At 35.5% G+C, this 25,875-nt stretch overlaps 1 protein-coding gene across 5 annotated transcripts in view; it reads left to right on the forward strand.

Annotated features, from left to right (window-relative positions):
* The window catches only part of PICALM (phosphatidylinositol binding clathrin assembly protein), a 65,755-nt gene that overhangs the window by 13,053 nt on the left and 26,827 nt on the right, over positions 1-25,875 (forward strand). For all 5 annotated transcript variants that reach the window (XM_021536215.3, XM_021536217.3, XM_021536216.3 and 2 more), the window contains exons 2-11: positions 12,566-12,708; positions 14,850-14,925; positions 16,150-16,252; positions 18,429-18,522; positions 19,027-19,138; positions 20,499-20,605; positions 21,799-21,840; positions 22,552-22,637; positions 23,870-23,993; positions 24,331-24,467. In XM_021536215.3, the coding sequence (XP_021391890.1) occupies positions 12,566-12,708; positions 14,850-14,925; positions 16,150-16,252; positions 18,429-18,522; positions 19,027-19,138; positions 20,499-20,605; positions 21,799-21,840; positions 22,552-22,637; positions 23,870-23,993; positions 24,331-24,467 (1,024 nt within the window). The remainder of the gene's footprint in view (positions 1-12,565; positions 12,709-14,849; positions 14,926-16,149; positions 16,253-18,428; positions 18,523-19,026; positions 19,139-20,498; positions 20,606-21,798; positions 21,841-22,551; positions 22,638-23,869; positions 23,994-24,330; positions 24,468-25,875) is intronic.

The following is a 25,875-nucleotide window of genomic DNA, read 5'->3' on the forward strand; positions in this document are numbered from 1 at the left end:
AACTGTCTAATTAATGATGCTGCACTGCTGTTCAAAGAGAAAAGAATGTGAATTACATGTGTGTGATTAATTCCAAAGTAACAAGGGTCTTTGGAATTCTTTGGCTTGAAGATCTGTTCAGTGGAATGTGGTGGCAGGAGGTCAGGTTGGTGTTAACACTCACTTGGTTTCAGTTTCACTGTGCTCTACTGTGATGGTACATCACTACAAAATTGCTCTGTGGTGTCTTTTAGAATTAAGAGATGTGGAAGGTAAACATCTAAGAAGCACCTAAATTGCACTTGTGTGGATACTCTGTATATTTAGAAGATACATATATTTAGTTTCAGAAAGTGTGCTAGAAGTGTTTACTGCCAAAACATGCTGTGCAGAGATTCTGGCTTTTTCTGTTTGCTCCTTGGTAATGCAGGATTAAGGAAGTCACAGATGCTGGAAGTTGGCATAGGCTGAGAGAGCTCAAGTTGTTCAGTATGGATACAAGAAGGCTGTGGGGAGATCTCACTGCAGCCTTCCAGTAGCTGGAGGGGGCTTGTAAAAAGGAGGGAGAAGGACTTTGCATATGGGTAGATAATGACAGGACAAGGGAAAATGGCTTTAAACTGACAGAGGGTGGGTTTAAATTGAATACTAGGAAGAAATTCTTTGCTCAGAGGATGGTGAAGCACTGGAACACATTGTCCAGGGAAGTTCTAGATGCCCCATCCCTTCAAGTGTTCAAGGCCAGATTCAATGGAACCTTCCATCAGCCTAAGTGACATCTCTGCTGTGGTGGATGTGTTGGAACTAGATGATCTTTGATGTCCTTTCCAATGTAAACCATTCTATGGTTCTGTGGTAGGTACTTTGACAGTCTTTGGGTGTATTTTTAACAGATATCATCTGAAAGCCATACAACTAGGCTAAAGTTGAGACTAGGAGTTCCTTGCAAGATTGAGAGGGTTAGATACTGAAGGGGAACCTTAGTTACATAAAGGCTTACTTTCTTGAGAAGATAGAAGTTGTCTTGCTGCAGAACTTTTGCTCATTGAGGATATTTTGTTCAGTGGTGTCTGCTATTAACAAAATGGTCTCCCTGTTCCAGTGGGCTGAGCTACAGTAATGTCACTGTACCACTGCTAGCAAGCTGCCAGGTAAGGCATTTGTTGGTACTATGCCTGCATCCAGGAGGTATCCAGAGCAATCTGCAGGGATTGGTTATGTGCTATTATAGGCAGTACAACAGCAGTTTGTACTTGTGTTTCATGAGTCTTGTTTTAAAAACCTGTCTGTTAGCACAACTTGTTTTTTATTGTATGGAGGTGCAGTAGCTATAGAACATTTTTTCAGGTTCTTTGGAGCAGAAAAAGAGGGCTATAAGTACATACTATAACCAAAAATTTACTGTTTGCAAAGGCAGATGGCTGGAGCACTATTCCTGTAACATTCAGTGTGTATGTGGTGATGAAGAGACCTGAGGTTTAGTGTCTCTGGCATCACGTACTGATCTCTCAGCTGTCTATAAACCATGTTATGTGCCTTTTCTATGCATCATAAGGTGAAATCATGGGATAAACTCACATGCATGCAGGCTGCTTGAAATATCTTCATGTTTTCAGTGGGATATAAAAGCAGTGTTAAAGCTATGCAATTTTCAAAGTAATTAGTCTTCATCATAATGAAAAAGTTCCACCTAATGCAGTTCATTGTGCTTCTATTCATGCACTATGTGTGACCATATACACTATAAATATTATATTGTATGCTTAAGTATTATTTTTAATTATTCTCATATTTAGTATAGTAATTTCATATTAGACACTAATATATTAAATATTGATTTCAATATCAAACCAATGGCTGTCATTCAAAATCAAAGCCTGCCCAGCCACCTGTCCTAGTGCATTCTTAAACAGCAGTGCTCATATGGAACCCTTAGGGTACATAGCTGCTTTCTTGCTTGTCAGAAGCTGAAATGGGGCACATCCTCAAGTGTTTGCAGCCATGTACTCTGGAAATACTGAAAAGTCTTGAACAAAGAACTAGCCATAATTTTATTCATGAATGCATTGAAATTAGCATGTGATCAGTGAAAACGAATATTGATTTTTCCCTGGTTTAATTAGGCCGGTGGGTTAAATATTCAGATTGAATGGACAGCTTATGCAAGAATTGTCATGTTGGCTGATAGATACAGACATTTTTCATCTTTTAATCAAGAATCATCTTTAGAATATGATTCACAGGCTCATTATTAAGTATGTTTGTAAAGATAGGATAAAGGCTCTAAGTTTACAGATACTTTTCAGTGGGAATAATATACTAGTGTGTGTGTAGGAGCTTATAATTATTTTGAACTAGATTTAATGATAAAATGCTTTTAAGGGGTAGTGTAGGAACTGAATATAGAGCAAAAGTATTCAGTAGGTTTGGCATGTCTTGCATATTTCTTAGTATTAGGGAGCTGAAGTGATTATTCATTTGTTCTATTCTGGGGAAGAATTTAGTCTTTACAGTGGGTAGCAGCTGGGAAATTAATCCTTAGAAAGGTAACTAACATATTTTAGATACTTTTGTATTGATTAGTATTTTAAGATTTTAACAAAGATCATTCTCTCCTGTTACAACAACTGATAGGTACAGGTAACAGCCATGGGTTTTAGTGTGTTTTTTTCTTTGATTTTCAAATTCAGTGGACCCAGAGAGTGCTGCTTTAATACAGACTGTTTACATCACTTTACCCAGAACTGGAGAATACTTAAAGTGGAAGATCTGTCCAAATGTAGTTCTAATGGTGTTTTTTGTTAGTAATTGTATGTTGGTACACACTGTGTATCAACAGAGAATTGCATTGTCTTGGGAATGTGTGCAGCTGCTCTTCAGACCAAGATTAGAAGATGAAGTTACACTGATAAATTGGTATAGTGCTCTATGAATGCTTGCAGAGGTCTAAATGTGTAAGGAAGATGTAAAACCTCAGTCTAGAAGTATTATCTGAATGTGCAGGAACCGTGCAAGAAGGTTTGGCTCACTTTGATTTTCATAAACCAGCAACCTGAGAATGTAGGAAAGATGGGCATCCTTCCATATGTCTGTACAAGGAAGTAATTTCCATTATCCAGCTGGGACACTATATTTAACTATATATGTAAATAAATATATACATTCATATATGTATTTGTGTATTTATATGTATAAATCAGTGAAACTGTAGAGAATCGAGAGGAGGTCAAATGAATTAACAATACTGAAAATTTAGGAAACGTTGAAAGAAAATTATTTATTTTATTAAGCAAGAAAATAGTTTTTCCCTTGTGTTGAAGTTTTTTATGGGGAGTATGGATATTCAGTCTCCACTGAGAAGCACAAAGGGAATTTCTTTTTTAATCTGCACCAGAACATCAGACTTTGGAACATTAATGTAAGAAAACTTGGATCTGTAGAGATGTACAGTAACCACTGAAGGCCAAGGCAGACATCTTGGAAGAACAGAGGATGACTGTAGTGGGGTGGTTGAGTAGCAGTCACTCATTGGTGCCAGAAGTGGGAGAACTTGTCCACTTCCCTTTATCCTCTTACTCTTCTTACCTTTGCATATCATCATCTCCTTTTCTTGTTGTGGCTTTCACTTATTTTGGTCTTTTGTGAGTCGTTTTTTATCTGGTAGGATAATGAAAAAACTATATTGTGTTGTGTCACATGTGTCATCATGTGACATGTGTCATCATGTGTCATCCCCATTATCCCACCCACCACCACTGAGGTCAGGGGGTTTTGTGTGGCTGTTTTTTTATTTTGAGAAGTTAGTATGGTTCAGAGAAGTGCACTAGGGGTGACCTAACATAAGCAGTGGAAGTGTGTCAATGTTTGCAGGTAGCGACAGGAATGGGACCACCCTGTTTTGCCATGAGTTGTCGTGAGAACATATCCTATAAGTTATATATCTTATGCGTTCATGTTGGTCTAAAATAATGAACTTCTGCCATGTGCTAAACTTGGATGAAGATGTAGGTGTGTTAAGCTATAGTTTGTGTTCAGCTTGAATGTATTCAAAATGAGAATGCTACATTTACAGTCTGTGGCTGGAGCTGTTGAGGCAATATTTAGCAGTATTTTCATGTTAGTCTTTAAAATGTGATGGAGGTACTTGGCAAGTTGAGATGAAACTGATGCTCAAGTCTATCTTGAGAAATCAATTCTTCAAAAGTAACATAGCCACACTGGTCATTTCCACAATATTTGTAACTGGAGAAGTTTGAATAATCATAATGAGTATTAAATGAAGTGTTAATATGGCACCTTCCAGTATGTAAGAATGAAGAAAAGAAAAAGGAAAATTATGTACATAATGGTTTGAGTTGTTCTTCCCTTATTTTTAACTTCTTTTGCTGTTTCATTTACCAGTGCTTTGTTTGTTGAGGAGTTTTGGTAGACACTACTAATGTTCTTCAGAGAATTCTTCATTGAAACCACTAGTTCAACAAAACTAATTTTACTCTATTTTTTGCAGAAAGTATATTAATTAGTTTTTGCAGTTCTCAAACAAAAGTAATAAGTTACTCAAAAGTGTTACCATATGAGAAAAAATGTAGAGTTAAAAGATACCTGAGGCAGTAATGCAGAGTTCACAGGGTTACTGATAAAGATTTAAAGTAATTTCTGAGAATTCCAATTAGAAACAGCAGTTTTAAGTAGGAGAGAGAACATGATAGTCTCATTTGAATTGGAAGAAAAAGGCAAGATGTGGCTTGATGAAATGAAAATATAAACCTTTGGCTATAGAGCAAGTTAGTCAACATTACAATAAATCTTCTTTCTGCATTTTTTATCCTGCTTATCTAATCTAAATTAGATTAAATCTTAGTTCCTTTTAAACATGGAAAGCTGAGAATAGGATGAGACTTCTCAGTTTCTTTAACTCTTTCATAAATTGTTTCCTGAGTCAGTGCATGTAGCTGCTAAGATGCTGTTTATATGCAGAGAAAGAATTCTATGTGGGAATTTTTATTATTATTTCAAAAATGTGTGGTCCAGATTTCCTTGTCCACTTTCTCAAGGGGACTTTATTGAAGCCAAGGGGCAGTCTGATGTAGTAAACTAATTCTGATGAAGTGGTTTGGCACAAATTGCTTTATTCAGAAGAGAAACAAACTTAAATTTAGAACAAATAGTGTTTACGGCATATTTTGTTTTAAAATGCAAATGTAGGTATTTTCTTTTAATTAGGAAAATACTGAAGTATTCACTCAATTTTCAAATACATACTTGTTATATAATATTCTTCAGATTAAATGCAGCAGATTATATGTTCTTTAGTGAGTGGCTTAGAATGAAATTTAACATCACTATGTTTTGTTTGAACACTCCAGTCATTTGGGGTATTCTTATTTTTGCACAAGCTTAATTTTTGTTACCAAATGTATTGTTTTGAGGAAAAAATAAATTCTTTAAAAATTACAATTTTACCTGTTTGCATTAATGTTCAGAATTATTCTGAGTATTATTTTTAGACAAATTGCTTGGTTCTGTAGTAAAAAGTACTTACATCCAGGATCATTCTAATCAATTTTCCCATATTTAAATAAGGACAACACCTGTGGAAGAAGTGGGAAATTATTTAGAAGGTTACCATATGCTTGCATTAAGTTATCTGCTTTTAAAATGTCAGTTGTAATGTGTAGAATCAGGTCTGAATGTGTCAGGGTTTGCAGTTATCAGAACTATTAATCTGTGCAAGTAGATTTTAATTATAGATTTTACAGAAAACCTTTTTCTTTTGTTCTTATTTTTGTATTTCTGATTTCTTGAAGTTTTTATAAGTGTCCAATCATGGCACAGTTAAGTCCTCCAAGTATTTAAATATTAGAGAACATTGTCTATATATGTTCTAGTAATGCTTTCAAAGCACTTTGCTAGAATAAAACTGGTATGTGTTTGTGAAGTCATTTCAATTTTGTTCATTTCATAACTGGATAAAATTAGAGCACACTCTTCACAGTCATTGTGTCAAGGTGAATAGAAAAAATGACCTACATAATCCAAAATATCTGTTGTCATCTGTAGCCAGTTGAAAAACTACTTGATACTTTTTATTGAAGTTTTGAAAATAAGGGACAACCTTGACTTGCCAATTATTCAAGGAAGGAAGATGATCTGTTATAAAATTTAAAAGAAAAAAAATACAACTGGGAAAAATATCTAATATGCAGAGGTTAGATATTTCTAATATTTTGTTACATTTCATGCAAACCACTGGTTTAAAAGGCACTTCTAGTTCAGTAAATAACAAAATAAAAACAGGCTGTGAAAAACTTTGTTGCTGCTAAATTCAGTTTCTCATTCATTTAAGATCTGCTGACAGATGTTACATTACTGTAGTTGGAACATGCTTATATCTTTAATTTTTCCCCCCTCCTCTCCTTCTCAATAACTCATATCTTCCTCAATGTCCTTCTGGGAAGGAAAGATGTTGCAGGTGTGTGAGTTTTCCTAGAACTTGTAACAGGACTGTTTAAAATCTATGTGGCCATATAGATCATGAGCTCTTTGGGGGTAGGCAGGGGAATGTTGATCTTAAATCGATAAAATTTGTTTAGAAATAGTAAAGGCTTGCTGTAACTGTATTCTCAAGAAGAAATCAAAAGGAAAGAATTTTTTGTCTAGTGGCTGACTTCTTGTGATATTTGAAATTTTTTACCAAAAAAATTTCCTGAAGTTGTCAGTGTTAACTGCCTCTACACAGTGTGTCATTGCATGGAAAATGGTCACATTGCTGCTTTTTCACCTATCCTTTGGAAATGTTTTAGCTGTTTAATAGATTTTTAGATTCAGCCATTTGCATTTTGATTAAGATTGCTGACCAAATGTGGGAGCAGCTCTGTTCCAGTGATCAAATATTTGTGTAAAACAAGTAGAAAATGAGACCTTAACATAGAGGAAACTAGTATAATTTGAAAATAATTATGTGATTTGAAATTTAGGCAGCCAGAAAAGGAATTTAATTTGAGTATTGACAGTGTAGAGAACCATGTCTTTTTCATTATTATTTTATTTTTGTTTTGGCTTTTGGGTTGAGACACCAACATTTTTCCCACACATTTCCAAAAGTATGATAGAATGAAAGTGTGTCAACTTTGAAGGTTTTGTCTTGTTGAGAAAATAGTCTCTTAGAGGAAAGCAAAATAGCCTTATATCAATAATTATTAAATCTTTAGCTCAAATCTAAAAATTGTTTTTTATGGCCTTGGATGAAAGAGGAATTGATCATAAGCAAATGCACACTCTTAAATATACTTATCTTAAGGATAGACACTGTCCTGTGTTCCAGCATCATGAGTAGCCACAAGTGTTCCCTCGTGAGTAGGGTGTCAGTCACTAGCATGTTACCTCTTCAGTTTGAACGGTACTAAATTAATTGGGTTGTGTTGAACTCCTCTATGTGGGCATAAGTTGTGTGAATATTAATTAATGCAATAAATGCTTTATATTTCCTTTTGTATTTAAAAAAAGAAACAAGTTTGCTGTGTTGACTTAAAGTTTAAATTTACCAGCTGAGTAAATGGGATCTGATGTATATTGGCTTGTGCTTTGGATCTACTAATATGTATTTAAATATTATTTTATTATTATTGTATTTTTTGAAAAATGTAATGTGTTTAGCTCTTGGGACTATCTGCCTACTCATGCTGGATGATCAATAGTTCGATTGCTTACTAAAGGGATACTGTCTCTCCCATTACATGTGTATTTTTTTAAATGGCACAATTATCAATAACTTGCAGGATATTACCAATTACTTGCTTATTCTAGGTAGTGTCTGTGGTGTAAAAGATGAAGAAGCAATAGTTAACAAGATAGATATCTGTCACAGTTGCTTGACCTATTTTGAAGTAACTGGGGTGTGGGGTATGCTTTCTAGCCTGGAAGATCTTTCTCTTGTAAATATTTTCTGATTGATACTTACAAATAAAAATATTGTTCAAAATGACAGATACAAGTAAACCATTGGAAGTAATTGGGTACTGCATGTACATGAAGAATGTAAATTTGGCTTATGTTCAGTCTGCTTGTCAAGTTACCACAAATAACACGGTAAACTGAAACTGTATCTGAAACTAAAACTGTTAACAAAAGCTATTCTCAACCCGGTTCTTTATAATCTTACTGTGAATTCATATGAGTTAGATTCTGGGAAAAGAAATCATAAAGACTCATTCAATATACCTTGTGGTTCTTTTTTGTGGGGAAGAAAACCTGTTTTTTATAGTTTTGTCTTAGCAGGCTGCGTGGTGCAGAACAAGGTGCTGCACAAGGAGTTAGGTCATAGGCACATGCTGAAAGTACATGCATTCTCTGGGGTACTTTGGGGCAGATGCCTTTGATGCTTTATTATCCAGCCTGACGTCCTCATGTTTGCCGTGGGTCAAGACTCATGATCTCTTACCATGGGCTGGCTAATCCGCATCTACATGCCTAGTGTGGAGTAGACAGCATACTTTATCATCATAGCCTTGTAGTAACTGCTTCTTTCTTGTGTATGAATCTTCAATCCTGCTCTGCTTGTACTCTACTTGGCAATCTTTATACTTCTTTCACCTGGTAACTATGGATCGCATAAGGCAATGAATCACTTGTTCTTTCCTGTAATGAAGGCTGAACGGTTGAAAGGCTGTAGAACTCTTGGTTGGGAGTTGCAAGTATATTTATTTTTCTAAGCCTGAGTATTGTACAGTATTGTACTGTATGCTTTGCAGCAGTTAATTCAAACAGGGTTAGGCAATATGCTTGCTTTGGTACAGGTGCAGTTGAAAATCTTGAAATGTTGCTGAAATGTCTGTTGGCCAGACCTTTGTTATGATTCCTTGCAAAACCCTTGCTTTGGTGGAAAAAGACCCAAACAGAACTGAACTATGTGAAGCTGAATTATGTGAAAGTCGCGTGGTGGTAAAAACTTTAACTGTTACAACAAAAATAAAATCTAAACACTGACTAAAAACAAGCTACAAGTGTTTTCTTGGAAAATCTAGTTTTGCCTCTGAAACCTCTGATGAAAGTCGATACACGATTTAATGCAGGTATGTGTTCTGAAAACATGTTTTGTCAATCACTTTAAAAAGCCTAAGGTTTTTGATCCTTAAGAATACCTGTTGGATTACTCCTTCTGGCTTCAACTGACTTTGTAAGTCACTTCTCTGTTTTTGCCTGCCTCCATTCTCTCTTTCTGTAGGTGTTGCATAGATTTGTAAATTATTTTAGATTGGAAAGGGTCTCAGGTTTTGTAATGAACCCTAGCTTTTAAACCATGCTGAGCATTTACAGATCTGACTGTTTACAGGGTCTGCTGCCTGACCATTTCCTTTTGCTTCTCATCCTTTTTCTTGAACCTCCAAAAGATACCTGATTGAAGGTAGTCTTTATATTTCCCCTCTCTGCCTCCAGCCTTCTGTTTTCCTGGTGGAATAAACCCATCTCCTTCAACCACTTCTTGTGCATCATGTTCTTGTACACCTTGGGCACCCTGGTAGCCTTTCCCTTGGGTGTCCCCACCCACATCCATGGATATGACTGTGCATTTATTGCTTTCTCTGCTTCCCTCATATAAGTCTCCCAGCCAGCTACAAGCTTAAGCTTCTTGTTGCAAATTGCTGCCTTTGAAACAAGGAATGATATTTGTTATCGAACACCTGTATGCTGTGTGTCTCATGCTGTCAAAGTTTTAACAGATTTTAGAATTGCAGAATTCTGTGATTTTAGGTGGTTTATTTCCAATGAAAGTTTATTTTTCTGCTGTGAGGTATTCTGGGCCTTAATGCAGAAGGTCGACACATAAAGTGATTTTCTTTTCTGTAGTATTGATGGGAGTAACTATTCAATCTTTCTCCTTGACTCCCATGACAAGATGATCTATGAAACTCTTTCACCAAGGGTTATCCTTTGTTTTCTTGATTATTTTGTTTGTTTCTATTTTTGCTCTGAGATGAAAGCTGTTCCCCTTAGTAGTGCCTTTTGGTTATACACCTGCCTGTGATATTGCTCATAGAATTTCCAGTAACTAGCAGTCTAGAGATATGTTGCTTTGGGGCATTTAGGTTTCCAAACACATAGATAGTATTTTCATAGGTGGGTGTGAGACAAGTTGTGTTAAGCGTAGGATGTGAAAATAACTATATATTTGTTCCTCTCCTTTAATGAAGGGTGTTTGTGGGAATAGGATAAATAACACTGTATATGCAGTGTGGGATGTAGTGCAGGAGTGTGGGATGAGGGATACCATCTTCTGCTGTCTGTACTATGCTGCTTATAGTATAGTTAGCACAAAAATTACTGTTTTAATTTTGGTGTAACTGCAAATATTTCTTTACCTATTTAGCATTGCTCATGAAAATACTTTCAAAAGAAATTTCAGAAAGATGTAACTTTTCTGAGATGTATATGGTGTAGCTACTTTGAGGTATTAATATATACCAGATTGTTGTGCATCTGTTCAATCAGCATTTTGGAGAGAGAAAAATTTCATGTTTTACTAAATGTAGTTTATAGTAACTGTAGTATTGTAGTGACTCCCTTGTTTGCATTTGCAAATTCCACTGAAGGCTTGAGTTGCTTCTGTACTTCTCTTCTTGCCTGTGTTCTCTCTCTGTTGGTCACTGGTTCCTCATAATGTGCTTGCACTCTCTCCCTCTGCCCCCCACCAGGTTCATTCATATGCTTTTCACAGAAACACTCGTCAGTCCTGTGAGGGGTGATTTTCTGAGGTTTCTGTGTTCTTTTATACACTGCTACAGATATCGATTTCAAAGTTCAGTAGCATTTCAGAAAACATTTATCCCAGCACAAAATATTATCTACACTGGATATTTCTTTGGTGTGGGATTTTTTAAATATTTTTAGTGAACTTTCAAGTGCCACCTCTTCTTTTGCAATTTTTATTACTTTGATCTGTTGGCAAATGTTGGATTTAAGAATAGAAATTCTCACTTTCTAATATGCGCTTGCACCTCTTATGCCAAAACATAGGACTTGACATCCAGTAACATGTTTACCTTTGTATTTAATGTATATTCCTGCCACATCGCCTTGCACAAAACTGCTTGTCTTATTATTTAGGAGAGAAGAGCTGAAGGTGAAGAAGCTGCAGGGCTTGGTTTTGGTGATCCAGTTCAGAGCATGTCTCTTGCTGAGTAATATCCTGGCATTGTCTTAACAGCCCCAAATCATCATCCCGTAATAGATAACCATGACTTAAAAATGAGGTCATGAATGCCTGTAGTCATCACAATTTTACTTGTAGATAAAATAATGTTTATCTCTCCATCTCATTACATTTATGAATGTGGAAATCATTTCCTGCTCTCTTCCTTTAATACTTAAACGTGTAAATAGCAGCTTTTTCCGTTCTGACCATATTAGTTCAGGGTATGTGGTAGCCATGCTTACCTGCTGCTCTGGCTGAAGGAAGGTCCTGTCTTTCAGGAGTCCTTCCAGGTGGATGATTGTTCATAGGAAGATATAAAACTATCTTCAAAAGTGAAATGTTTACATTCAGATTAAATGGGTGTTTCCATTATGCCTTTGTAGTCTTTAGACAGGAAGGCATAGGATATTCTGAAGTCTTGATTTTTGAGCTACAGCCCTTGGCAGGGCTGTCAGTTTGAGTGAAAATTGCTGGTTTATTTTTTGAGTGATATTAGTAGAAAAATTTCATTACTACTATGTTGCATTAAGTTAAGCTTCATATTAAATAATAGCTGGCTGTATTATCATTTAGTTGTTTCTGTTGTATTTGTCAACATAGTGTCAAGATATCATCATTCCTTCCTTCATCAGCCTTTGGAAATAAGTTATTAGATAATGATACATTGTTTTGTTGTTTGCACTGAAAGTATAGCTCCCCATGTTTACACAGGTGGGACAGAAGTCCAGGCTGAACAGAGATTGGAAAGCTTTTTTTTAGTTAGCCAACCTCAGGTCTTGTGCTCCTAACCATCTTTTTGATTAATGATCCAACTTCGTTTGAACTAAGTTAATCTGTCAGCTTCTGGCATTGTTGCTAGAGGCTCCTTTTTCCATTCAACATTTCCTCTGCCCTTTTGAAGGTGTTGATTTCACTGTATCAAGACTAAGTAGTATTTGAATCTTATATTATTCACTTTGAACCAGTGTTGGAAAGTATTTACTGATCCATTAAGAGGCCAGAAATCTGAGATTACAGTTAATTCTAGTCATAATCTTCCAGTAAAACTTAATTAAATGGTGCCATGTAATAATTATTTTGTTATTTAATGCTTCAGGTGTTTGAAAGCTCAGAGTTGTTAGTCAGAGGTAGTGTAAGTCATTCTGGTGCATCTGTTCCAGGACCTTCTAAGGCAGCTGCAAAAACTGAATCATGGCAGTGAGCAGAGCTAGCTTTGTATTATTAAGTTCTGATAGACCAGTGCCATGCTGCTTTTTAATATTTATTTTGCTGGAAAACCTCTCAGTTTTCATCAAAAATACTACTTCATAAAATGAACGTACTGATTTTTTTTGGGAACATTATTGATCTTCCTTCACAGAACTGATAATAACAACAGAAATTTTTCTATTGCAGATTTAATCCAGTGCACGAATGAGATGAATGTGAACATCCCACAACTGGCAGATAGTTTATTTGAAAGAACTACCAATAGTAGCTGGGTAGTGGTCTTCAAATCTCTTATCACAACCCATCATCTAATGGTGTATGGAAATGAGGTAATACAAAAATGATGTATTATTTTGAGAACAGTTGCAGTCTGTCATTCCTGTAAATGTCACTTAAATGCTTCCACTAATTCGTTTTGTAAGACAATCTTTGGGTTTGCCCTTTTGGATCCTACTCTGAATGAACACAGGTTTCACTTTCTGTCTCTGTTATTTCTACTTCAAAGTGTGCCATTCTAGAGTAAAATGTAAATGTCCCAAATGCTGAGGGTCCTTTTTTCCTATGTTCATATTCTAATGATGGAAGAAAAAAAAAACCACAAGAAAAATTAACTGGCATGGGATTCTACAGGCTGAAAATTGAAGCATTTTTGCCTTCATGTGGTAGATAACCCTCTGGTCTTTTCTCCTAGATAACCTGATTCTAAATTAATTTCTACCATCACACCCTAAACTCTTATAATGAAAACAAATGTATGCCTATGAGTTGGCTTTGAGGGTCACCCTAGGATAGGGTGAAGTAACACCAAACTCTGAACAGTTGAACAGTTTAACAAACATAACCCCAAGTTACACGAAAAGGAATAAACTTGTTTTGTCTTACAATTTTAATTCCTGTGGGGCCTTATTGTTTGAAATACCAAGCCAAGCATAGCAGTATCTTGAACGTTTTGCCTTTAAAAAAACAAAAAACAAAACAAAAAAATATTTCTAAGGCTTTCTTAGAAAAGATTTGTAAACATTCCTTTTTACTGCAGAATAAGGTAAGTTATATGAACTTTGGAATTGCGATAGCTTTAGCAAATTACCAAAGTTGTTCATTTCAGGTTGCATTCAGAGGAGCTGCTTCCTCTGACTGACTTGTGTGGGTTGGAGGGGGAGGTTAAGTTTTTAAGCATATAGTTTCACTCGCAGGTTATTGCTTGTCTGGATGAAAATCTATTCTGTGAAGCTAACTAAGCCACAAGAGGGCAAACTTCTGTTGTTGGCTTGAAGCTTAAACTTTTTCATGGGGATAATTGACACTTTTCAAAACACCTTGCACTTTGAGTCATATGAATTTTAAACTGAAATAGTTCATAGCAATTAAATATATTTCATGGGACCACTGTCTGAAATACTTTCCATTAAGAATAGAACTTACAAACAAATTTTTCTTGCCAAATATATTACAGAAGTATTGAGAGTAAGATTGCTGCTCAAGATGAAATTTTTTACATTTGGAAATAGTTCTTGAAAATGAGAGTGCAAACTGATTATAGCACCATTTAGATTGCAAAGGACCTTTAAGATCAAGTCCAGCTGCTAACCCAGAACTGCCAAGCCCACCAATAACCCATATCTCCAAATGCCACATCTGTGTGTCTTTTAAATACCTCCAGGGATGGTGCCTCCACCTTTGGCTTAATTATAACTAGGTATTGAGTGCCTTTCCTCTTCTCCAGTCTTTTTTTTTTTTCTATGTAACCTATGTTTGCTAATGAAAGTAATGAAGCAGTACATGTTACACTGATCAACAAGGTTATTGTCCTTTGTCAAAATGTTTCTTGCAACTGAATGATTGGCTTATTTTTGTAGCAGCTCTGTACAAATATTTTTTCCTATTAAATTGTGTCAACAATCTGAAATGTATCTTTAGAAGATGAAAGCAGCATCGTTCACCTTGTGAAACCTAATTTGTAATTAAGTATAATTAGAAGTATTGTGATAAAGTGTTAATGCTTTATATGAATTGTTTGATATTTGATTTATAAGCAAACTAATATTTACATTACCTATTTTCATATTTAATCTAAGTACCATTACAATTGTATGCTGAACAAAGATGATTTGGCTAATTAGAAATATTAAATCAGTTTTTATAAAATTGAAGTCAGTGAAAATTATGAACGTATGAGAATGTATTTGAAAGGATTTTTTTAGAGTTCCATATTCTGGCTTAGAATAAACTCCAACTGAATGAGGCCTTCATGCTAAATGCTACTTGGATTTTTTTGCAGATTTATGCATAAAAAATAACTAGCTTATTTTGATAGTGTAGCTAGTTTTGTAATAGTTTCCAGATTTGAAGTCAATCTTAAGGCATAAAAGCTGAATTTTGTAACCTGGATAAAAAGTTTCTAGTATTATTACTGCAAATCCTTCTCCTTGGTAACACAGTAAAAGTACTCAATTTTTTCTGTTTTGTCTAGCGTTTTATCCAGTACCTGGCGTCCAGAAACACATTGTTTAACTTGAGCAATTTCCTAGACAAAAGTGGATTGCAAGGTAAGGTGTCTTTTATTCATTCAAAGTTAGTAATGTGCTGAGGAACAGCAAAGACAACTTGATTACTCTAACAAACCTTGTCATTTAGGAAGTAACTTTCCTGTCCATTTTATCCCAGACTGCATTTCTTAAATAAAAAGCTGTAATGGTGTGGCAGGAACTGTCTGCTGGAGGACCATATTGCATCTTTTCTATCACACATACTTAAAGGCCTCTGACTTCCTTAGATATACAGATCTCAGTATTCCTCTTATTTCTATAGAGATAGACCTCTCCAAATGAGTCCATTTTGGTTATTAATTTTTTAAAAATGCATCATATGTACATACATGATATCAGTGAGACAAGAACTGTATCTAAAACAAAATTAAAATTACTTTATTGGGAAATTCATCAAAGACTATTCCATTTATCTTTGAAACTAATTCAGTGAGCACATAAATGTTTCTCTGGTTCAGATTTTTCAACTGAAATAGTCTTCCAAACTATTATGCAGTTCAGTACTGTTCTGACCATACCTGTAGCTGGCATTGGTTTTTCTCCTCAGGTGGTTCTAACTTTGTCTACTGCTTCATATATACTTCTGATCTTTGCCACAAGTGTACTAGAACAGGCAGCCAAAGTGGTTACCTGAGGAAAGACACCTTCTGACATATAACCAAGGCTCTACCAAATTGTCATTTTTTTGAGTTTTAACTTCTGTGGTCTCAGCATAGACTATGGACAGATCTTCTTGGTCTGTACCCCTAGATTGACAGTTGTCAAAATATTTCCTATCGCTGCTATCTTAACAGAGAAAAATTTCTGTCGTATTGTGGTGTTTCCATCAAAGCCTTTTTTTTCTATTCAGTTGCAAATGAGACAACTTGTTGCAGAGCTGATGTGAATGCTTTTGTGAATGCATCATTTAATGTTTTGATAGTAATTTGTATTGTAGGATTAAAAATATTGCATAAAAATTACTTCATTTGCTTGTGGAAGTGATTTCCTTAGGAAGTGAAGCATAAACTTTTACATAGTATAGGTTTTCTAGATATTTGGGGTATTGTCTGTTTGATTTACATGGTGAATACAATGACGTACACAGTTACTTTCAGATTATATTTTTGCACAATTTTGTGTAATTCTTGGAGCTGTCTTGTGCTAATATTTTGCACTTTATTTTGAATAACATTCCTGTTGTTTGATTAGGTAAGTAATAAACCCCTGAAACTTATTTTTTAGGTTATGACATGTCAACGTTTATCAGGCGGTATAGCAGGTATTTGAATGAAAAGGCAGTTTCCTATAGACAAGTGGCTTTTGACTTCACAAAAGTAAAAAGAGGGTAAGGACCACATTTTGTTCTACTGATCTTAAGGTTTTGTCGTATGTCCTGTAATTCTTTTGAAAAATGCTGATGTTAGCTCAGGCTTAATGCAGACAATAATGACCCCTTTTCTCTTTTGAATATCTCCCATGACACACAAAGGCCCAACTGCCTGATAATGTATATTGCAAAAATTTTTTTACCTCAGTTGTCATAATTTTTTTATTTTTAAACATTAACAGTTAAATATAAAGGAATGAAAGATAGTATGCATGGAAGTCTGTATAAAAAAGTAGAAGTTTGAACAAATCTTTTGCAATAGATTATATACTTTGTCTTTTAGATAATATAGAGGACCATGCAGTTTATTTGTCCTTGTAGCTCTGGAAGGTTTAAATGACAGGTGAAACACCTTGCAGTCCTTCCTGGTGTTTCTCTGTTCTTGTCACAAAATATCTGTTTGATGTTAACTACCTCTGTGAAGATGGTGTGCATTTCTACTTATAATAGTACATTGTAGCAGATGCTGTCCTGAGTTGGTCAACAGGAATTCAAATTTTCCCTGGGAAGTGTGTTCATTTAAGAGAAGTGAATTATTTTGAGACTAGGTACCTGTTCACATGTAAAATAACACAGTGCAGAGCACCAGTAGTTTGGTAAATTCATGTTATGGTGAAAAATGGAATTAATCCAGAGCTCTTCTTTGGGAAGGCTGGAGAGAAGGTACCAATCATAGTTGAGTCTTTCCGTCTTTGTCCATTATCTTTTTATATGGTGCTTTTTAAGGTTTAAAAGCATAATACTAGTTTTACATTCAGGTGTCTTATATCATCCATATAGCTGAATTTATAGTGAAACTAAAAACTTAATGTTTAATCCACAGAAATCTGAATGTAATACTGCTGAATGAATTAATTGTAGTAATGGTATTTAATGGTATTTTGCATTAAATGTTGTAAAGGCATTTGGAGTGGGCCTCAGAACATTGTCCAAATCCCCTCTGCCTCCTTGCTAAGACTGTAGAGTCCATTTTGGCTTGAAGTGTGACAATAAAGTAAAAGGAGCATGCCTGGCCTCCTTTTGCTCATTCTGCCTTTAGAGTTACTTGGATTGCCAACAACAAAAAACAGTATTTTCCACACCTAAGATTTGTGTCTGGTAAGGTGATTGCAACTGCCCCAGAGAGATACTCAATTGTTTTATCAGGTATTTTAGGTCTAATGAGGTGAATTATTTAGCCTGTACCATGTGCCTGGAGGTCTTTCTGTGAGCCAATAGGAATAACTGTTCTGATGGCAGCAATTGTGCCTTTTGTACTCCATTTTTTTCTCAGGGCCCTCAAACCCATGTTCTGCCCCATTCAGTTTCTTGCATTTGCTGTTAGGAGTAAATATACAGCGCAAGTAGAGAGCTGGAAGCAGCATGCTCCCCACTGCTTTCCAACCTGGAGAACAGCCACAAACTGTTCTGTGAAGATGCACTATGAGATTTGCACTTTCAGGAAGCATTTGGTTTGCTCTGTGCATGCTGATGAACAGCAAGGCTGTCTGATTTGTCTTACAGAAAGCAGTTGTTTCGTGTCACTGAGGGGATTTAGTCTCTTCCTCAGCTGTTGCTTTTCTTGGGTATTTTGGTATTCATTTGAAGGGGTTTTCAAGTGTGCAGCCAATCTTAGGCTATTCAATCTGAGCAATTAATAACCAAATACTGGTGGTCAGCCATGAAAAGGAAATTTCATGTAGTCTCTAGAATCTTTCTGAAAAAGCTTGAAAAACATATTGCTGTATTTTTTTTATTCTTTCTGACCTCTTTAAATTGAAAAGAATCCAAACTGACACAAAATAATAATTGGAAAAAGAATACATTAAAAATTTCTTCAAAAATAATCTTTGGATCTTTTTTTTGTTACCTGATGCATTGTAGCTCCTATATTTCTAAACACTATCAGTTTAATTTTCTCTGAGTAAAAATTTATCTTGGAGTAATATTTTGACCAATTAAGTTGTTGTCTTTCTGCGCTGCAGTTATTTTGGTTATATTGGCTAGACACCATTCCTAAATACCACAAGGATGGCTTTGTATAGCAAAGACTTAAATGGTTTCTCTGATGACCTGATTGATTTCATTGTTTCTTACTAACAATTGCTTTCAAAATTCATGTAAAGAATTTTCTTTTTTTTTTTTCTCACAACAGGGCTGATGGAGTGATGAGAACAATGAGCACAGAAAAACTCTTAAAAACTGTACCAATTATACAAAATCAAATGGATGCACTTCTTGACTTTAATGTAAGTTTAGCAGCACGTACATTTCTAACATACAGTCAACTTGTTGTACAAACACGTAAAATAGGTCCATTAAATGTCTTGCACTTGGTTCCATGTTATCTGCACAGCTTAAAGAGCACAAATCATTTTGTTCATTGGAATACCCCCAAGAAATCAGAAAAAATAGATACAATGCTCACTGGAGAGAATGCTTTGTGCTAAATTACTGTGTTTTTATTGTGTACCTTATGTAGGAATTGCTTGTTTGTTGAAAGCTGATTATTTATGCCCTCTATCTTTTAGTTATGTCAGTTAACATTAGCATTGTTTAAAAAAAATGTCTGCCAAAATTACTTCATTTAATTCTGATGAGAGGAACTGTTGGTTAGTTATGGTGCTACTTTCTGCTAACAGCCAGTGGGATGACTGGAAGGTCTGGCTTGAAATAGTGTGCTGAAGTTTAACTAAAAGTTTTCCAGTAAGAGATCAATCCAGTTCAATTAACTTTTTCTCTGATCTTCCTAGGTTAATAGCAATGAACTTACAAATGGTGTAATTAATGCTGCCTTCATGCTCCTCTTCAAAGATGCCATTAGACTGTTCGCGGCATATAACGAAGGGATTATTAACCTCTTGGGTAAATACTGCTGCTTTCTGCAATACTCGGCTCTGGGGGGGAGCTCAGTGAATGATTCACAAGAGCTGCTCTCTTGAGCAACTGAAACAGTTTTACTGTAAAAACATCAAAATTTTACTGTTATTTCCAGTGTTCGTCTATGCAGTTGCATTTGACATTGCTTTGTACCCAGAGATAAGTAAAATCTAAAAGCAAAGTCCATCCAAGATTTTATTAATCTAATTTTTTTTCTTGCACTGCTTTGTTGGGGATTTTGTGTACATTGGTTTTGGGTTTGGTTTTTTTTTCCTTTTGTTTTGTCTTATTGAATTGCATGGCAAACCTGAATTATAATATTGATGTTGGTTGGGGATTTTCTTAAGAAACAGTTTGTGTTTCATAGTAAAGGAATCAGTTATAGTCAGTTACAAGTCTGCAGTCACAACATCAGTGATTGCCTGGCTATCGAAATTTCAATGTTGCTTTGTTTCTATGATTGGTTGTTTTATATTCCTAAAGCATATCTTATATATTAAGGAGAATTAAAAATTCAGGGTTAAGGTTGTTTCACTTGCACATACTGAAGATAAAGGGAAGCATAAATTTAGGAAACAATTAAGTTGAAAGTAATTTGTTGACTTACTTAATTTTCTTGTATGCTGTGATTGGATGAAGCTACCTGATTGCTGTCATTACCCAGTGCTTGCAAAATGAAAAGTAAAATCCAAAGTAAGTCAGTAAGGGACAATTTGAAGTCAGTCAGTCATTCAGCGTGATGCCTGTCAGCTTCCTTTCCCTTGGTAAGAAGTAATATGCTCTTGCTCTCAACTTATGCTTTGAGTGAAACTTAATAAAAAAGAGAAACAGGCCTTGAAAGGGCTTTTCAGAAGAGGAGTGGGACCTCTTGCTTTCAGCACTGGTGTTTTCTAATCAGTTTTACTTCACTGCACAAGACCGTAGTAAGAGGCATCAGTTTGTCAGAGAAGATCAAAATCTTGCCTGATATCTGGCCACTGGAATAGAGTAGATATTTGACTGCCAGATGTAAAACTGCCCTTTGTTTGTTCTTCTTCCCAAGAAGATGAGTTTACATTTCTTTGAGTGACCTATTCTTAAACTTGATTGTCCTCTTCAAGGTGGTTATGCTTTTGAGGTATCTAATACCTGCAAGGTAAGGTGTAATTGCATACATGGAACCAATAGCTCACATTTGACAGAGCTTTTGTCATTTGGTGCAAGTTAGGCATAGTGACTTCTGCACTTATCATAATAACTGATCTGCAGGAAATTTTCTGTTTGTCTTGGTTTATATGCTTTTACTTTGCATATCCTTTACAAATCTTGATTTCTTATTTAAAGCAAATATTCTTACTGTTTCTAGAAAAATACTTTGATATGAAAAAGAACCAATGCAAAGAAGGCCTTGATATATATAAGAAGTTTCTCACTAGAATGACACGGATCTCAGAGTTCCTTAAAGTTGCAGAGGTAAACTTAAATCAGTCAACTTAGCTGTTTATTTGAAACAGGCTGTAAAGTGCTTATTTTATCATAAAACAGGTGCTTCTTCCTTCCTGCTTATTTGCTGTTCTTTCAAGGGTTGTCTTGCTCATCCTACCCAGGTGATTAGTTCATTTGAGGACTGTATTGGAAACCCTGACTATGGAGTGCTTTTTGGTTTATCTTCTACTTAAGGAGAGTGTATTAATGTGAATTTTAAAATTTTCTTGGTTATGGAATACTTGTGAGCTTTCTTTGAAGAACAGACTTGCTTTAAACAAACAGAGGAACTTAATGGTGATCTGCTTTCTATGATTCTAGCTGTATTGAAGTTTGAAACCCACAATTCTACCTGAAGTTTTAGATGAAGTAACAGCTTCAGAAATAAGTAACTAAGACAAAGAGATGAACATGGAATTTCTTCAAGATATCTTGCTGTATGTTTACTCATAGAGGGAAAAGTAATTACCTTGCAAAATGTTTAGTTTGTGGGTTTAAAAAAAAATATACTTAGTCTGTTGTCTTCTTGTTCCTAGAGCACTACTAAATTAATGTCCTAATTTATGGAATTCCTCAGTTGAGGTGTGCTCCTCTTCTTGTTTTTATTTCCTTGGTATTTATATCTCTCTTAACAAAAAAAAAATAAGCCTTCAAGCTTGGCTTGCTGTCTGTCCTGACAGTGTCTCTGTCAGAGATACTGTCTTCAGCTGATAAGACCATTAATTAAATTTGAGAGTATTGATCTTTCTGTTGTAATAGTATATGTCCTGCTGCAAACTTCCTAAATTTCATCTGCATTTTAGAAAAATGTTGCTTTACAAAACTTCACTGATGCTTTGTTTCATCAAATACATCCAGTGTGTCAGTAGGTCTGGGAGTTTGCCACATAAATTGTGAGACAGGCAAACTTCTTCAGGTTCTGAAACACTGGGTTCTTACTCTCTTGTTTGTAAGGTTCTCTCTGTTAAAATATCTGTGTAACACATCTACTTCAATGTGTATACATTTAACAAGAATTTATTACAACCAACCATTAGGGAGTACAGACTTGGGGTATTTAGAATTTATATTGAACACGTTTGTGCTTTTTGCTTTACTTCATGTTAATGTTATTTACTTTCTGAACATCTCTGCCTTCAACAAAAGCAAACAGGTTCTAAAGCTCATTTGTTTTATTACAGCAAGTTGGAATTGACAGAGGAGACATACCAGATCTCTCACAGGTAGGTAAACCTATTATGTGTTTGCCAGTGCATGTATGTGTATTTTTAGGGTTACATGATAAGAGAAAAACCTGCCTTTATGGTACCGACTTAGGCATTGTTGTATACATTGTAACTAAGTTATCTTGAAGTTAGTGATCAACCATAAGCTCTGTCAGAGCCTGGCTTTTATAGTCAGTGATCCTGGTGTAAAATTATTTATAACATTTCTGTTATTCTCTAATTGAATTTTAAGATAACCTGATTTCCATCATGCTTGAAGACACAGTTTGTATCTGTGAGGTCACATGATGAAAGTCTTACATGATATTATGAAGCTGGGGTTTTTAGCAGCCTTGCCTTTGGCTATATGCCTGTTGAAGTTAATGTGAAGGCTTGCAGAACATGCACAAAGGAATTACTTTAGGTACAGTTTCCTTCTTAGTGTCTCTTAAAATACTGACTGCTTCTGATTATCTGCTTGCTGTTTTCTAGCTGTTAATTTTAACATTTCTACCCTTATATCAGTCTTTGTGGATAAATCATTGTGATGGAATAATGTAGTTAGTAGAATACATCACCTTATACGTGAAGTCATTAAATACATACAGAATGCCAAGAGGGGGTATAAGAATTCAGAGCTGTTGTACCAGTTGTCCTACAGTTGCATTCTCTGAAAATATTTTAACTATTGGTTTCTTCAAATGTATTCCCCAATGTCTCTCTTTGTAGGCACCGAGTAGCCTTCTTGATGCTTTGGAACAACATTTAGCTTCTCTAGAGGGGAAGAAAATCAAAGATTCCACAGCTGCAAGCAGGTGCTTATATCCTTGTCCTTTTGGACAATTGTCAAATTGAGTATTATATCAGTTTTATTTCAATTTTATTGTAAACTAAGATTTGAGGAGGCTTCTTTAAAGGTGTTGTTGTTTGAGCCATGATGAATTAGCAAGTTATCACATCTTAAAACAGCTTCTTCCAGGTCAACAGAACTTGAATCTAAGGACCTGTAAAGGCCTCCTCTAGCATCTCTATTTAGCCTTTTAGCATTTGATCTTGAACTTCTGAAGAGAAACTAAGTTTCTTTCATGTACTACCTGCAAATGTTCATTTTATATTAATAATTGGACTTCTGCAAGGTATGCAACATGAATAAATACATGTCCTTAGACTTTTACATTTCAGCTTTAACCCCTGTTTTGTCAAAAGCAAGGAAATGCTTCCAGGAAGTCCTTATTTTAGGAATGAATTTTGAAAGTAATTGGAAGTGAAAGCCATAATGCATATGGTATAAGGCATTAAATTATTGTGAGTGCATTCCAAAATACAACAGGCAATATAGAGAAGTCCCCTCTATATGACAAATTTCATTGTTTAAATTTAACAAAGCATAATCTTGGGGGTAAGACTTGTAAATTTCAATAGCATTTCTTTATTGCATATTCAAAAACTGAGGCAGTAATATTTTATGAGTTCAGTATGGCAGTGACTATTAGGGCAGTATTTTGGTAAGGCATGACTTTTTAGAATATTTGCTTTCTTGTGTAAGATTACTCTGTTAAAAGTTAAGTATTTGTTTTAAATCTTTTTGTATACTGTTAAACATGATGATAAATTACAAATTTCCTTTGCAATATATTAGAAACATTAGTAGCTCACTAAGCCTGTTAAATTAAGAACAATTTGAAATGATGCCCAGATGATTGGAGATTGCTGTGTGCCTGCAAATAATATCATTTTAGGCAAACAGGAAAAGAGCAAAGGCTTTAAATGTGAATTTTGTGATGCAGTGTGGAGGGGAAGCATTTAAGGTGGAAAATCCAAAAGCCAGTAGAGTAGACAGCAGGATTTCAGGGCATTTTTAATTTTGCATTTCACATGATGTATCTTATTTAAACTTTTCCCTTGTACAATGTACGATCTAGCCAAATGTTACAAATCCACCTTCTCTCAGAAGGAGACTGGGTGGATACGAGCGGCGTGTTCTTCAGACGCTGCTATCACGTGTTGTCTGTTAACAGCCAGCTTTTCTCCTGTCCAATTACTTCAGGGCTACCACCCTTTCCAATGCAGTCTCTTCCCTTGCAAGCACTGGCCTGTCCCTCACAAAAGTGGATGAAAGGGAAAAACAAGCTGCGTTAGAGGAAGAACAGGCTCTCTTAAAAGCTTTAAAGGTAAGCATACAGAATTTTTAATTGGAAATGCTTTTTCTGTGTTCTTGCTGATAGCTTATTAGTATTCTTGAAGAAGCAAAGGGGAAAACGGAGTTATTCATACTGAACATGTACTGTTGGCAAAGTGCTGGAAGTAGAATTGTGTGTACTTAGTACAGCTTGTGGAGGGTTTGTTAAAAAAGTTTCCTGAAGCATTTGTGGCACCACTGACTCTTGTAATTACAAGTGGCTAACACTAGTGTGTGGAATAAATAATTCTTTAGTTCTGCTTTATTTACCTCTAGCATCATACACATAAAATGTTCAGATTTCTTATACCAGCTCACTTTCCCAACAGGAACAACGTTTAAAAGAACTTGCAAAGAAGCCTCATACCTCTTTAACCACGGCAGCTTCTCCTGTGTCAACTGCAGCAGGAAGCATAATGACTACACCAGCCATTGATATTTTTTCTACCCCTAGCTCCTCTAACAGGTATGCTGAATCCTCCACTGAGAGATGTGCTGCAGCAAGGGTTTCCTCTAAACTTCTGCCGCAGAATGTATATTGCACAAGATTGGTTGGGTGTAGAGTACATTAGCAATGTGGTAAGAAATTATAATGAAGCTGATGGGAAAATAGCCTATTGCAATAGATAACATAAAACTGTTCTTCTCTGTTTGCAGAAGTTTCTGGTATAAACTGACTGCTGATAGCCCTTGTAGCTGTTATTAGTCTGTAAGCCAGACTGTTTGAACTGTAAAACACACATTCTTTGTCCCTAAGAAACATTACAAGTGAATTTGAGAAAAGTCAAATAAAAATTCTGTTTAGATGTCATAAAGAAAATGCATTTCTAGACCTTTAGAGTGGCTATTCTGGCTAGTTTTTCAGAAAAAGAAAAGCCTGAAATGGGGTTTGAAATGAGGGGCAAGTTTTGTAGTCTTGTGTTGTATCTGGAACATTTCTGCAAGGACCTGGAAAGAAAGTGCAGGAGTATTCACTGCATGCTAATCCTGATCTTTGATTAACAGGAGCTGCAGGTATGAGCAAGTGTGTGATCTTCATTCTGTAAAATACCTGTAAAACTAAGCAGCAGCAGAAGATACAGTGCTTTTATCAGTATAGAAGGAATCCACACTCTGAAGTCATATTTTTTGCTTGAGTATGATCCTAAACCTAAAGGGATTGCTTAGTTGTCCTGTTAGAGCTCACATAAGAATCTATTGCTCTTTTGACAGCTTTCTTTCCCATTAGAAAGCTATTGTAGGTAATTACTTGACACCAAATATGCGTTAAATAGCTGAGTCACGTATAAGAAGCTAGAGAATCTGTCAGTGTTAGCAACTGAAAGACTTCCTGGTAAAAAGATTTTTTTTAATTGCTTTTTAGAGGCCAGAAAGCATGAAATGGGTGTATGCTTTGAACTTGAGTATCTGATCTTGCTTCTTAAGAGGTCTGAAACATAGACACATTATAAATCTTCTTTAAATAGACAGAAGTGCTACATAGTGAGGACAAGAGTGTTTTCTTGTAAAAAAACCCCAAATGCTAGTTTTTCTTGTTCAAATTTACTTGCTGGCAGAATGGCTGCTATGGGCAAAGAACAGATTTTAAAGCAGAAGTTGTCATGAACGGGATATGCTGGGTCAAAAGTTCAGTGGCTTGCTATTAGATGCAATGTCTATGGTTAATCCCCATCGTTATCTAGAACAGGCTTTACCTTGAAAATTATCTTTGTTCGGCTGCTCACATTACAAGGCAGTGCCAGACCATGCTACTTTTTAATAGGAGCAGTAGTGGCAAAATGTGATTTCAATCACTGCTGAAATGAATCATCTCACCAAAACTGTGAAATTATACAAGCAATTAGTTGAGCAAGAACATATACAGAGATCTAGGA

This window comes from Lonchura striata, chromosome 2, assembly GCF_046129695.1.
Source record: "Lonchura striata isolate bLonStr1 chromosome 2, bLonStr1.mat, whole genome shotgun sequence".
In the NCBI taxonomy this organism is placed as follows: Eukaryota; Metazoa; Chordata; class Aves; order Passeriformes; family Estrildidae; genus Lonchura; species Lonchura striata.